We start from the raw sequence: 13,862 nt of genomic DNA, 5'->3' as shown, positions 1-13,862 counted from the left end.
GCTTGGTTTCCCCTATGTGTCACATGGAGGAAGGATGGCATGCAACAAAGAGCAAAGCCATGTGCAAGGAAGACAGGACACATAAGTCAGTCATCACTGACACCAGCAAACTGCATGCTTTAGAGCTGGCTCTGCTCACTCTTGTTCTAGTGGCAGGACTTAAGAGTGGTGCACACCTGTCACCTAGTACTCAAAGAAGTCTGAGGCAGGAGAACCAGGAGTTCATAGCCATCTTCACTAATGGTGAGATCAAAGCCAGCCTGGGCTGCATGAGACCCAGTCTCAAAGCAGGCAAGGAGAAACTTTCTCCATTTGAGCAAATAAGTTGGTGTCCACCTGGGTTCTCAACTTTTCGTTGCAATGCAGAAAGATGTCAGGGCTGGTGTGGCAGTGTGTATGAGCCAGAGAAGAAGCCAGGTCCAGCCCAGCTGATCCCCTCAGGCTACATGAGCAACAGAGAGATGGTGCCCTATAAACTGGACAGAAAGACCGTCTTTCAGACAGTTCGGAAAGCTGTGGCAGGCTCCAGCAATTCTCCCCTTCGGTGTGACTGGAGACTTGTACATGTTTTTTTACAAGTCAAAATATAAAATCTGTGGGTGACTGCATAAATTCAACATAGTCCAGCCACGTGCTGAAATATTATTCAGCCTTACACAGGAATGGGATGCTGACACTTGAACAGGGATGAGAATGGTGGCCATTCTCCTAACTTAGTGCAGAAGTGAATGAACTGTATGACTCTACTGACCAAGGACTGGAGTGTCACCAAATATATAAAGACAGAAAGCAGGAAGGTCTACAGAGCCCGAGGGGTGAGGTGGGGGGAGGAATGTAGGTGTGTAAGTGGGACAGAGCCTCAGAGGAGGCAGATGTGGCTACAGAATGTGCATGTGGCTGCCGCCCATACCCGTGGGTCCTGTGTCCTCAGAAAGGCTACATGGTAAAAGGAAAAGAACACGGGGACATGCTCTGACCACCTAGAGACTCACACAAATGACACGACGGAATGTGCTGCCTTGCTGCAGGGGCAGCTGAGCATGGCACTGAGTTCAAGGACATAGCGTTGGAGTCTGGGGAACCTGTGGCCCCCAGGCCCTGCCCTGCTGATACTAAGGGACACCGCTGACTTTCAGGGTGATGGCTAGGCTGGGGTGGGGAATAGGTATCCGCTCTCACCTGCTCCAGCTTGAAGATGTGCTGGGTGAAGTAGTACTGCAACTGCTCGTTGGCGTAGTTGATGCAAAACTGCTCAAAGCTATTCTGTTCAAAGTCCTCAAATCCAAAGATGTCCAGGACGCCAATGGACAAGCACTGGGAGACAAGGTGTGGTTATAGCCAGGGCCTCCTGGGAAGACTAGCCCTCCTGAGAGGGGCTACATAAGTGGGGATGTGTTGTCCTGACCAGCTTGGTACCCACTGTTTTTTTTTTTTTTTTTTTTTACAAATGGTTCCTTTACTACTTCTTGATGGAACCAGGCCTGCACATATCCAATAAGTGTTGGGTGGAACCTAGAACCTGGTGCCTGCATGCTGGCATTGCTGGGGGTGAAACCTAGCTTATCACACTTCCAGGCATGGAGTGAAGAGGCCTGGGTTCCTGTAGAACAGAAGTTCTCACCCTTCCTAGTGCTGTGACCCTTTACTACAGTTCCTCGTGTTGTGGTGACCCCAACCATAAAATTATTGCACTGCTACTTCATAACTGTAGTTTTGCTACTGTTAGGAATTGTAACGTAAATATCTGATATGCAGGAGATCTGATACAGGACCCATAGGCTAAAAACTGCTGCCTGCTATAGAGGACAAGAGTCCTCTGCCAGTTCTGGTGTTTGCAGAGATCCCACGGGTTCCTAGCCTCCACGGCTGTCCCAAGGTCGGGGTTTATTCTTGCCCAGCTCAGGGCCTGGCCACTCACAGAAACAGCCTCTTCCATGTCCTTCTTGTTGAGGAGGGCGTGGTTGATCCTCAGCACAATCCAGTCAAACAGGGCGCTGTACAGAGACTTTGCCATGGAGTCTCGTGCAGTTATGGCCTATGGACAGAGAGGTTTCTTACCTGGGGCGGGCAACCATGCCAGGTGCAGGCTGTGGTGCTGAGAGTCAGGACCTAGTTTTGTCTTATTTTTATAGACAAAGTCTCACACAGCCCAGGTTGGTTTCAAACTTCCCATGTAGCCAAGGATAATTAAACAACTGATCCTACTGCCTCTACCCCATCATGGGCTGGGATTGCAGATAGGTGTCATCACAGCTGGCTTGTCACTGGCTCTGAATCTGGGGTCTCATGTACAGGTGTGTTATGACTGTGCCATCCTTACCCCTAAACCAGGGTTTTCACCTTCTTCCTGCTGCAGTCTGCTTAATCCTACAACTGGCCCCAGGACACAGCAGCTGTGGAGGTTCAGAGCCTGGGGCTGCAGCACAGCATGGGTACAGCATGGGTACACAGCATGGGTACCAACCACACAGCCGTGGGACCACCGAGGAAGTGCTTCTCAGAACCCCTGCAGGAGTGCCTATTCCGTCCCTCAACCCATGCATGCAGACATCTGCCTCCAACTGCCAGACATGTCCCTTTGGTTTTGACTTTCCTGGTTGTCATGGCAATGTCACCACAGAGAATGCTGCCTCTGCTGGGGACTCTTGCTTACACAGCCTCTCTGGGGGACACCTGAGTTACACATGGATTGGGCGCACTGCAGAGAGGTCAAGTCATGTCAAGAGGTACCTTGGCCCACAAAGGCTCACTGTCCATGGTGCCTGCTGGAAATGTAAGCTGATTCCCCTGGGCAGGGTTCCCATAGGGAGCTTCCTACACCCCGCTATCAGGTCCTTTCCTGGTGCCATCCAAATTCAATTTGCAAGCCACAATACTCTGGACATGTCAAGAGCTAAGGGGAATGTACCAGGAAGAGAACACAACAGCAAGTGGAGAGGATGGCACAGAGACCTATGGGTTGAGGGTCACAGAAAGGCCACCTCAAGCACAGGGGTCAGTCACCTCTTTTCCAAACAAGGCAAGTGGTTGATGCGCTCAGCTTTTGGGGCCTGAAGGACTCTGTTGTAGCTACTAAGCACTGCAGCTGCAGCCAGAAGCAGCACTGGACCGGATGTAAATGATGAGTATGGCAATGTCAATAAAACTTTATTTACAAAACCTAATTGGGGGACAGGTTTGTTTCAGAGCATGCTGGAGTGGCATGGCCACTGAGCATCTGGAAACACAGAGGGAGTGCCTCAGGTTCCATTTCTGGCTCCTCCCTTATCTATACTTTCGGATATCTGGAACTACCTATATCAGAAAATTTCAGAAATTAACAACTCTACTCTAAAAAACTCTGAACACTTGTGATGCAGCCTTGATGCATCTTGAGATCCTGCACCTCATCTGGGTCAGCCCTCATCTAGTTATCCAGTGGATCTAGGGGTGAATTGCTACCTGCCAACTAGTCCCTCAGTCTTCAACCACTGCCCTGGACTGCAGTGCCTGAGTTCAATGAGGAATAATGCTATCTAGTGATGGTCTGGGCAGTGGGGCACAGTGGCATGCTCCCTCCGGTCACCCTGGAGGTTGTTTCAAGTTTAAGGCCTGCCTGTGCTATAGAGTAAAAGTGTCCTTAACCAAAAAAAAAAATTTTTTTAAAGTAATTGCTGGCAGTTAACATAAGCTGAAAAAGACTTCCTTAAAGCGAGAAGATGAACTATAGAAGACATCCGTATCCTGAGCCATGAGGCCATGCCCCTGTGACTGGTACGCTGCGGTTGTTATTTCTAGGCTTTTCTGACGAGGCATTACTGCTAATCTCACACTGTACCCAACTCACACATCAAGCTCTCTGGTGTGTGTGCAGAGGGACTGTTTGGATGCCTCTGCTTTGTGGCTTGGCAGGAGCTGCACACGTGGCTCTGGTTCTGCAGGGCTGAAGCCCTGGCCTGAGCTCACACTTACCTCACTGAGGCTGTAAGGCAGGATGAGTTTGTCATTGACCGTAACCGTCTTTCTCTTGGTTAGGACCTCCACCAGGGTCTCCCGCTTTACCTATGTCCAGGGTTGGGAGAGAAGGATGGGAAGGTGAGGCACTTATCTAGAGAACTCGGGGAGGCAGGGTCAACCGCAGAGGGTAGGCTGGGAAGGGCCTCCAAGAAACCTGGCCCCTCCTGCCTACTATGTACATAAACACACCTACATGTGCACACACAAAGTGAAAAACTGCCTACTATGTACATAAACACACCTACATGTGCACACACAAAGTGAAAAACTGCCTACTATGTACATAAACACACCTACATGTACACACACAAAGTGAAAAAAATCTTAACAAACAAAAATAAACAACCAGTTCCCAAACTGTGGTGGCTTACTTTAAATTCCAGAACTGGGGATACAGAGGCAGGGGATCTCTGAGTTCAGGGCCACTCTGGTCTACACAGTGAGATCCAGGCAAGCCAAAGCTACAGAGTAAGCTCATACCTGTCTCAAGAATAAGCAGGTAAATAACATTAAAACTAAAAAAATAAAAATAAATAAAAATAAAACCTAAAAGCACCCCCCCTCCCCACAAGACCATTTGTGGTGGTGCATGCCTTTAATCCCAGAACTCAGGAGGTGAGGCAGGCAGATCTGAGTTCTGGGCCAGCTAGAGTGAGACTATGTAAAAAATAAATAAAAAACCCAGAAAGGTGAGCAATAGACCTCGCTGGTTCAGCAGCACAAGATTGAAGATTCACCTAGCCGGCTCCAGGCCCTGCAGTTCTGTCACCAGCAGTGTTTTTTTTTGTTTTGTTTTTTATTGTTTGTTTGTTTGTTTGTTTTAAAAAAGGAAACCCTTGGACTAGTCATGCTCTGCACTGAAGGCTGGGGCAGCACTTCAACCTCCAGCCACTAGGTGTCAGCAGTGAACCCAGTTGTATGAACAATTTTTCTTGACACAAAAGTCTCCCTAGATGAGAACCAGCAGAGACTGGCTATACATGGAATAGGAACTTGACTTCACACCAGCCTCTAGCTGTATTTGCATATGCAGGCTTATGAGTTTGGTACAGTGAGAGGGACACAGGATCTGTCACTGCCACATCCCCAGCCTGTCATACTCATTTTGAGTCAGGGGTCTTCACTGAGGTGCCTAGGTAGGTTTTGAACTTAGAGCCTCCTGCCTCAGTCTCTGGGTGGCCAGAATAACAGGCCTGTGCCACCACATCTAACCCCAAACTCTGTATTTTAAATTTGGTTGTTAAAAAAATTGTGTACGGGCTGGAGAGATGGCTCAGTGGTTAAGAACACTGACTGCTCTTCCAGAGGTCCTAAGTTCAATTCCCAGCAACCGCATTGGCTCATAACCATCTGCAATGGGATCTGATGTCCTCTTCTGGTGTGTCTGAAGAGAACAATAGTGGATACATAAATAAATAAATCTTTAAAAAATTTTTAAAAAATTGTGTACATGGGTATTTTGTCTAAATGTCTGTATGTGCACCACATGCATGCCTGATGTCCGAGACTGCCGGAAGAGGGTGTCAGGTCCCTGGGATTGGTTGTGGGGTGCTTGTCCTTTGGAAGAACAGCCAGTGCTCTTGCCTTTTGAGCATCTCCAGCCCCCAATTTGTGTTTTTGGAGACAGGGTTTCACAGAGCTCAGGCAGGCCCTGAACTTATCTCCCTGCAAGTGCAGGGCTGACAAGTGTGTGCCAGCACATCAGTTTTATGTGGTGCTAGAATGCAACAGAGGGTTTGTGCACACTAGACAAGCCCTCTGCCACCAGGGTTACAGCCTTAGCCCAGAAAATTATGGTTTCATTTCTTTACATTTAATTTTGTCTGTGTGGCTATGCTTGTGTGAATGAAGGAGACCTTGGAAGTCAGTGACTTCTAGTATCCTGGAGCTGCAGTCACGGCAGATATGAGGGTGGTAAGGACTGAGCTCCACCCTCTGGAAGAGTAGAACCCAGCACCTCTCCTACTACACAGTGTATGTAGCTAGACACACATACACAGACAGACACAGACAGCAGCAAGAAGGAGACATCTCAGAGATGACATGAGGAAGCAGGCAGCAGACAGAAGTTCCCCACTTGTCCCCTGTACTGAGAGGCTGCCACTGTCTTGGGCTAGGCAGGCTGTCCCACTGTGTAGCCAGGAAACAAGGGCAAGAAAGGATGATGGAGACAGGAGGTACCTTCAGGAGCTTGGATAGGGTGTCCAACACCTCCGGGGGCCCAACCTCCAGGCCTTCATCCCGGCCTGTGGCTCTCTTCTTGTAGGTGACATTGCCAAGGTACAGGATGGCTGAGAGGACAGAGAAGATCCTGGGAGAGGAAGAGGTTATGTAGTCTGTGTCATCTGTACCTGTTTCTGCTGTAGAGCTTTGTGCAGCCTGGCTGAGGATGCTCGCCCCTTCACACTCCTGTACCCACTCCCAGTCCTGCTGCCAGTGCCATCACACTTGGCTACGACAGTGCTGCAGACAGAACCCAAGGTTCACACCTGCTACCTATGGCACTCTAGTCCTGCTGGGTTTAGAGAGATCAAGCTATGTAGCCCAGGCTAGTCTTACCTGACATCTTCCCAAGCACTGAAAGTATCTACAGCACATCATGCAAACTTAAACTGTTTTGCTTGTTTGTGTTTGCTAATAGACAGGGTTTTCTTTAGCTCTGGCTGGTCTTGAACTCACTATGGAGATCAGGCTAGTGTTGAACTTTCAACCATCTCTCTTTTGCCTTTAATTCTTTGAGATTAGGCTTCACTATGCAGCAGAGGTTGACCCTGAACATACAACCTTCATGCCTAAAGTTTCTCTGGTGTATGGATGGCGGCTGTGCACATTGTCAACTGGTCTGAGCAGCCGCCTCCCAGCTCATGGCTACATGGGACACCACCTACTCTCTATGGAGCTGCCAGTCAGAGCTCCAGAGGAACTGGTTGTCACCAGGTGGCTCAGTAGCCTACTTACTGCTTCTTGGTGGCGGGTAGGAAGCCCACCATTTCCATGGCCTGCTGAAGCCTTTCAAAGTCATGTTTGAGGTCTTCTCCATCTTCAATATTCAAGTTATGCTGAAAAATAAAAGGTGTGGGCACTTGGGCACGTCCAGCCAGGAGGGAGGGCAGAGAGTAGGGTGACTCAGGATGGACAGGAGGAGAGCCAGGGCTGGGAATGAATGGCGGCCATTGTGTGTGTGTGTGCTCAGGGCTGGGCTAGGGCCTAGCACGGCCAGGCTGGCAGCCTTTGACCGCTCTGTGGCAGACAGCCTTGGGTGCAGTGGTGGCGCCATGGCTGTAGCTGTTTACCTGGTTGAGGTAGAAATAGTCTTGAGGCTGTTTCAGCTGAAATTCCTGGCGCTCCTCCTCACTGACACCCAGCAGCAGATAATAAAACACATGGTAGTTCCTGTGGGTGACCAGCAGAGAGAGAAAGTCAGTGTCCAGCCAGGCCACAGCAGAGGAAAGGGTACATCAAAATGTTACAGGGTGAGGGGTATGGCTCAGCTGGTGAAGGCACCAGTTGCCAAGCCAGAGGACCCAAGTGCACGTACACACACACACACACACACACACACACACACACACACACACACTGAAATAAAGAGATTTGAAAATATAGTTACAAAAAATAGTAATGGCCAATGTGATGGTGCACACCTAAAACACCAAGCACTCTGGAGGCAGAGGCAGGAGAATCTCTGTGAGTTTGAGGCTAGCTTGGTCTACAAAGTGAGTTCAAGGAGACCATGGCCATACAGAAAAACCCTGCCTTAATAAAAAAATATAAAAGTTTTAAGTATTGTTAGGAAGTGGGAGCTTCTCAGGTGAGTAGAGCTGGGACAGGAGTCTCACCGACTAATTGACACTGGTTTACTGCTGGGAGACAGGACCTCACCCTTAAGCTCAGCCTGGCCTGGAACCTGAGATCCTCCTGCCTCAGGTGGATCCTGAGGTGTTACCAGGACACATTTCCAGATGACACTGAATAGCCTGGGGCATCAACTCAGGGTGGGCTGTAATGGGTGCAGGGTTGGAACCCACAGCAGTGCCCACAGCAGCGAGTGTGTGGAAGAGAAGGAGAGGGGAAACTTAGATTCCAACCATGGCTTCCGCTTAGAGGCCCACAGGCTTACTTCACCTGTGAAGGCCAAAGCTTCAGCAGGACTGTATTGAGCCAAACACCACATCCCGAGTGTTGGAGAGTTGGCTAGTCTTACAGAGGACCCACGCGCTGGTTAACAATCCCCTGTGCCCTCTTCTGACCTCCCAGGTTACCAGGCACACAGGCAGTGTACTTACAGACACTCAGGCAACACACCCATACACATTAAAACAGAAGAAATAAATTATGCCCTACCGCTCATCCTTCTCCTGGGAAACCAGGCGAGACTTTTCAAGAAGGTATTTTTCTACAACAGCTCTGTCATAAAAGAAGAAAAAAGAGAAAAATAAGATATTACATTTTAGTCAACACTAAAATGTATTTCTTGATATTTCTTGAGTTTTTGGCTTCAACTGATGATGAAATCAAGAAGCATACATTTAAAGGGAACACTGTTAGCACTGAGCCACTCTTCTAGCCCTCACTGGGCAACTCTAGGCACGTCTGCACTCCCGAGGCGCGCCCCCAGCTCCTTACTGTAGGGTTCTATGGCCCTTATTTATGTCTAAGCCAAGACCTTGACTTGGATAGTATATGGTTGTTCTTTCTTCCTTCATTTCACCCAGGTTCTCATATAGCCCAGGTTCGTCTCTAACTTGCTGTGTAGAGGAGAAAGAGGAGTTGCCTGATCCCTTCCCTGAATCTTCTGAGTGTTGAGATGAGGCATGGAACCCAGCTTTACATGCAGCTACCCACACTCTGCTGAGCTGAGACCCAGTTTTTTCTGGTATGCGAGTTTCACAGTGTAGCTGAATGTGGTCTTCAGCTCCTGCTTCTCATCAACCATTTGTTCTGTGAGCTGGGATAACAGGCATGCATCATGCAGGGTTTCTGTACTGCTCAGGATAGAACCTAAGGCCCTGTGCTTTAACAGGCACTAGGTGGCCTTTCTACCAATGGAGCCTCATTCCTCACCCACATCTCTGCTCTGGCCTAGTGACCACGGTGCTGCCTGGTGCATGTTAACAGCCTTTGGTACCATGTAAGTAAACAGCTACCTACAAACGCCCTGAAGATCACCCCTGCTCCGGCTTCAAACTAAGAACCAGGAAATCAGCTGACCACTGTGACCTGGCAGACACTGTTGAGCATGCTACATAGACACCAGACAGGCAGAGCACTCTGGGCAAGTGAAGGAAGCAAAATGTTGAGGGGGGACAGCAAGATCCTCAGGAAGCCGGTTGAGCTGTTTCAGGCATCTGCTACTCCAGTGTAAACTCAGTGGTGATTTTCATGCCCTGGCTGTTCCCTGACAGGATGACAACAGGCAGCTCATATTTAAGGTACCACTGGGCTCATGAGGTAACTCAGCATGTAAAGGCAGTGGCTGCCATGGCTGCCCCTCAGTTTGGTGCCTGGGACCCACAGGGTGGAAGAAGGAAGTCAGCTCCAGAAGGTTGTCCCCTGACTACCTGCACATAAGTATGTATGCATACACACACTCAAATAAAGTTAGAAAGCTGAACGTAAAGTTTGATTTGTTTCTTTTCTCTGGTGAAGGATCTGGCTTCATATATTAAGAACTCTGCGCTGTACTCCTGACCCTGGTTTTTATGTTTTTTTGAAGTCAAGGTTTCTCCGTGTATCCTTGGTCATCCTAGAGCTCTCTGTAGAGCAGGCGTGGCCCTGTGTCTTGTGTTTCAGTCTTTCCTATTTTCTTACTGGGCTGTTGGTCTGATTACTGAGCTCTGTATTGCTGTATATGAAAGCACAAGGCAGTCCTTGCACTCACCAGGCAGGCACTCTACGGCTGCACTGCACCCATTCCCTCACTTGATGTGACATGTGTAAGGGTGACATGTGTGACATGCGTGGGGGTGGCCGGGAATGCCTTGTCTTCTCCCTTGCTGAGGCAGAATATTTGTCCTAGACTGCTGGGATAAAACACTCTGACCAACAGCAACTTCGAGGGAATCGAGACAAGCCTCAGACAGTCAGGGCCAGTCAGATCCAGGCTAACTGTCAATCACAGCTGTCCTCACCGATCGGCTCAGTCAGGTGAGAAGGACAGCTAACTGGAATTGCATGCATCTGTTTGTGGCTGTCTAGCTCGCAGCTTCTGGCTGATTCTGTCTTCTCTGAATCCCATCTCTCTCTCTGTAGAGTGTGGGGACAACAGATAACACCACGACTGGCTTTTCACATGGGTTTGTGGCTATGGAACTCTGGTTGTCAGGTTCGTGAGGCCAGTGCTCTACCCACTGAACCACGGCCCTGGCTGCCCCCACCCTCCCCTCTGCTGAAGAGCAGGGATATCTGACACATGGGTCCCTGGCTGTGTCCACACCGTTTGCCTTTCTAGAGCTACTTTTCCTCCCAGTTCAGTTCAGGGGACCCATGAGGTATGGGGACAGGGACTGCAGAGTCCTTAAAGCCCAGGCTTGACACTGATGCAGCTGGAGTCCCCTTCATCTCCAAACACTAGGGATTACAATTATTTTGACATTTTCTAAGTATTTACTTTAATATTTTGTTTTTATTTTGAATCTTCTGTGTTTGTGTATTTATATGTTTATGCATATAGGTGACTGAGGAGGCCAGTAGAGGGTGTCATGTCCCTTGGCACTACAGTTACAGATGGTTGTGAGTTGCCATGTAGGTGCTGAGAACCAATTCTCAGAGGCCCTCTGAAGGAGCAGCTGGTGTTTCCATGCTGAGCTGCCTTGGCCTTCTTTCCAGTGACTGATCTGCATTGACAGTCAGTGGTAAGAAGTAGGGACGGAATCCAGAGTACACAGGCATCACAGTGTACCACACACCCTTCCAGCACATAGTCTTTCGGTTACATCGTGTGTGTGTGTGGGGGGGGGGGGGGCTGATACATGTGTGTATGTGGGTGTCTGTGCATGTGGAAATCTCGAGTCTTTCTGGATCCCCTTCCACCTTATATACTTAGGCAGGGTCTCACTGAGCTCACCCATTTGGCCTTTCTAGTTGGCTGACTTGCTCTGGGGACCTCTCCTCTCAGCCTCACGAGCATGAGGATGACAGGCAGCTGCCAAGTGCCAGTGCTCAGCCTTCATGTGTATTCTGGGAATTCAAACCCTGATGCTCACGTCACAGAGCATTTTAGCATCTTTGCCATCTCCCAGGACCTCTTAGGTCCTCGACAGGCTATCTTCAGTTCTGAGTGGGGCATAGCCCTCAAAGCACAGGCATGCATGCACCTTCCAGCCCTGCTGCTCACTGACTTTTCGAACCCACAACATCTTGGATGCTTGGGCTTCAGGAGTTAACAATGAGTGTTCCCTGAGGACCTGTGGTGTTCCAGGCACCATCTTAGGCACTTTCTGGGAATCCTCCCACACACTAGCGTGGGTGCAATAGTTCCTGATGACAGATGAGGAGCTATGGGAAAGAAGAGTCCTAACCAGTTTTCTCCACAGCTACTGGTCTGTGGACTTCTTCACCTGAGCCTGATTTTTAATTTTATTTATCTTCTGTTGTTGTGAGACATGTGTGCTCCTGTCTGTCCTGGGATTCAGTATGTAGACCAGGCTGGACCTGAATTCTTATGAGATCTTCCTGCCTCTGTAGGACAGTGCCATTAAGCCTGCAGGCCTACGGGGAAACTCAGAGTACAGGGCAGGTTCTGAAGGCATTGCCTCAGAAGAAGCTGAAGAGACAGCATTTAAGAGCAGCTGCTCTTCCAGAGGACCTGGGTTCCATTCCCACAACTATTTGTAAATCCAGCTTCTTGAGATCTAACACCCTCTTCTGGCCACTGTGGGTACTACATGTACATGGTGCATAGACATGCAGGCAGGCAAAACACCCATGCAAATAAAATAAATAATTCCAAAACAATTTAAAATAAGGTAAATAATACAAAGATTGATTTCTAGCTCCTTTAAAAAAAAAAAAGGTATAACCCCAATATGACCAATAACAACTTAGAGAGGAAATCAAGACAGCCCTAGACAGCCCAAGGCCAGTCTGATCCAGCCTATCTGTCAATCACGGCTTTCCTCCCAGATTGACTCTTGGTGGTCAAAGCTGGCCTAGAACTCGTAATCCCCTTGCCTCTGCCTCTTGAGTGCTGGGTCACACAAACACTTCCTTCTCTAGCTTCAGCCATTCAGTTTTGGCCCCTCTTGTAAAATCAGATTCATATGGTCAGACTCTTATATCAATGTCCTCCTTTCTCCTAGTGTCCAGGGGTAGGTGGTCACCTTGCCTCAGCAGAGGACAGGCCAACTATGTGGACACAGGTTACCACTTGCTGGAACAAGCTGTCCAGGTCTCTTTCCCTAGTTTTTGGTGGTTTCTTATTTAGATTCTAAGCAGGGGCTCCACTCCAGACAACAACCCAGTTTTTGAGATTTTGAATTTAATTTAATTTTATGTGTATCAGTGTTTTACCTGTGTGTATCTGTGTACCACATGAGTGCAGTGTCCATGGAGGGCGTTGGATCCTCGGGGCTGGAATTACAGTCAGGTGTGAGCTGCATGTGGGTACTGGGAATTTAACTCAGATCCTCTGCAAGAGCAGCCCGCCCCTAATTTTTGGTTTTAAAGATCTGAGGCCAGCAAGGGGTCCTGTGAGTGCAGAGGCCCCTCTGAGACGATCTGCACACATAGAAAGCTAAAACTTCAGGAATGGGGAACTTGGGCCATGCTCAGATGTGCCCTGACCCTTGGCTTTGTAAAGAAACAGTGACAGAAATATGAGCAGACACAGTGGGCAAAGGCAGCTCTGGGTTGCAGCTCATGTGCCACAAGGCAGTAGCAGCCTCAGAGGCCAGGAAGCTAGGCCAGAACATGGATGGCGATCAACGTGGGAATTCCATCAGCAACACTGGAGCAGGGCAGGGCTGTGGGCCAGCGGCAGGGCAGCCTACTGAGCCCTGAAGAGAAAAGCTGATCTAGAGATCTAGTCACCAGGTCCACCAGCCCTGAACTTGCTGAGAGCCTGCAGCAGCGAGGCTGCACCCACAGGTAAGGGCCAGCAGTACTGACAGATTGTGCATGCAACCTAGCCAAGTACTTCTTTTATCTGGTTTCATGTTCGGTCTTAGTGGTTTTAGTTACCCAAGCTTGGAAATTTAGAAGCAAAAAATTCCAAAGTAAATGATTTGTAAGTCTGAAGTAGTATGGCACTGTAACAGTAGGATGAGATCCATGCCATCCTCACTGCCCTGCCAGGTCCTGACTCTCTTGAACACACTCTCTCCTGTTAGCTCCGCAGCAGAAATCTTGGTTATGGGATCAACTGTCACTGTACTGCAGTGTTGGCTTCCAGTAGCCTGAATTTACCCTAATAATGACCCCAAGGCCCGCAAGAATGTACACTCTCATTACTTGGAAAGAGAGGAGATTTTTATGGCCCATGACCCAGATGCCATGATGGAGAATGTGTGCCAGCTGTGTACATGGGCACCCAGTTCAGGTGGCAGAATTCATGCTACAGCTGAAGCCCAGAAGGGCATGTGGGGGCTGAGGCCAAGCAGAGACTGTTGAGTAACAAGGGTCCAGAACCAACCTGACCTTTATCAAGGGCTCTCAATCGGCACCCTCAGCAGAACCTGCCTAGTGTGGGAGGGTGTGAGGAAAAGATGCCAGAGACTCAGCCCCTCCCTTCCATGACCAGTGTGAACTATCTGCACTGTGGGAAGAGTATTCTTGCATCATTCAAATGCTGATTTCTCTGTCTCATGTCTGGTTGCAATCTGACATGGCACTGCGATGCTCACTCTAAGACTCTCCTGTCCCCGTGG

The 13,862-nt window shown here is 49.1% G+C and overlaps 1 protein-coding gene across 24 annotated transcripts in view; it reads right to left on the bottom strand.

Moving 5' to 3' along the window:
* Myo9b (myosin IXB) overlaps positions 1 to 13,862 on the bottom strand; it is a 90,068-nt gene that overhangs the window by 32,769 nt on the left and 43,437 nt on the right. For all 24 annotated transcript variants that reach the window (XM_076914398.1, XM_076914374.1, XM_076914382.1 and 21 more), the window contains exons 4-10: positions 8,341 to 8,403; positions 7,290 to 7,389; positions 6,955 to 7,055; positions 6,178 to 6,307; positions 3,952 to 4,041; positions 1,919 to 2,035; positions 1,180 to 1,314 (exon numbers count right to left, since the gene is read on the bottom strand). In XM_076914398.1, coding sequence (XP_076770513.1) covers positions 1,180 to 1,314; positions 1,919 to 2,035; positions 3,952 to 4,041; positions 6,178 to 6,307; positions 6,955 to 7,055; positions 7,290 to 7,389; positions 8,341 to 8,403 — 736 coding nt within the window. The remainder of the gene's footprint in view (positions 1 to 1,179; positions 1,315 to 1,918; positions 2,036 to 3,951; positions 4,042 to 6,177; positions 6,308 to 6,954; positions 7,056 to 7,289; positions 7,390 to 8,340; positions 8,404 to 13,862) is intronic.

The sequence above is a fragment of the Arvicanthis niloticus genome, chromosome 16, assembly GCF_011762505.2.
Source record: "Arvicanthis niloticus isolate mArvNil1 chromosome 16, mArvNil1.pat.X, whole genome shotgun sequence".
NCBI lineage: Eukaryota > Metazoa > Chordata > Mammalia > Rodentia > Muridae > Arvicanthis > Arvicanthis niloticus.
This window is presented reverse-complemented; position numbering and strand designations above follow the sequence as displayed.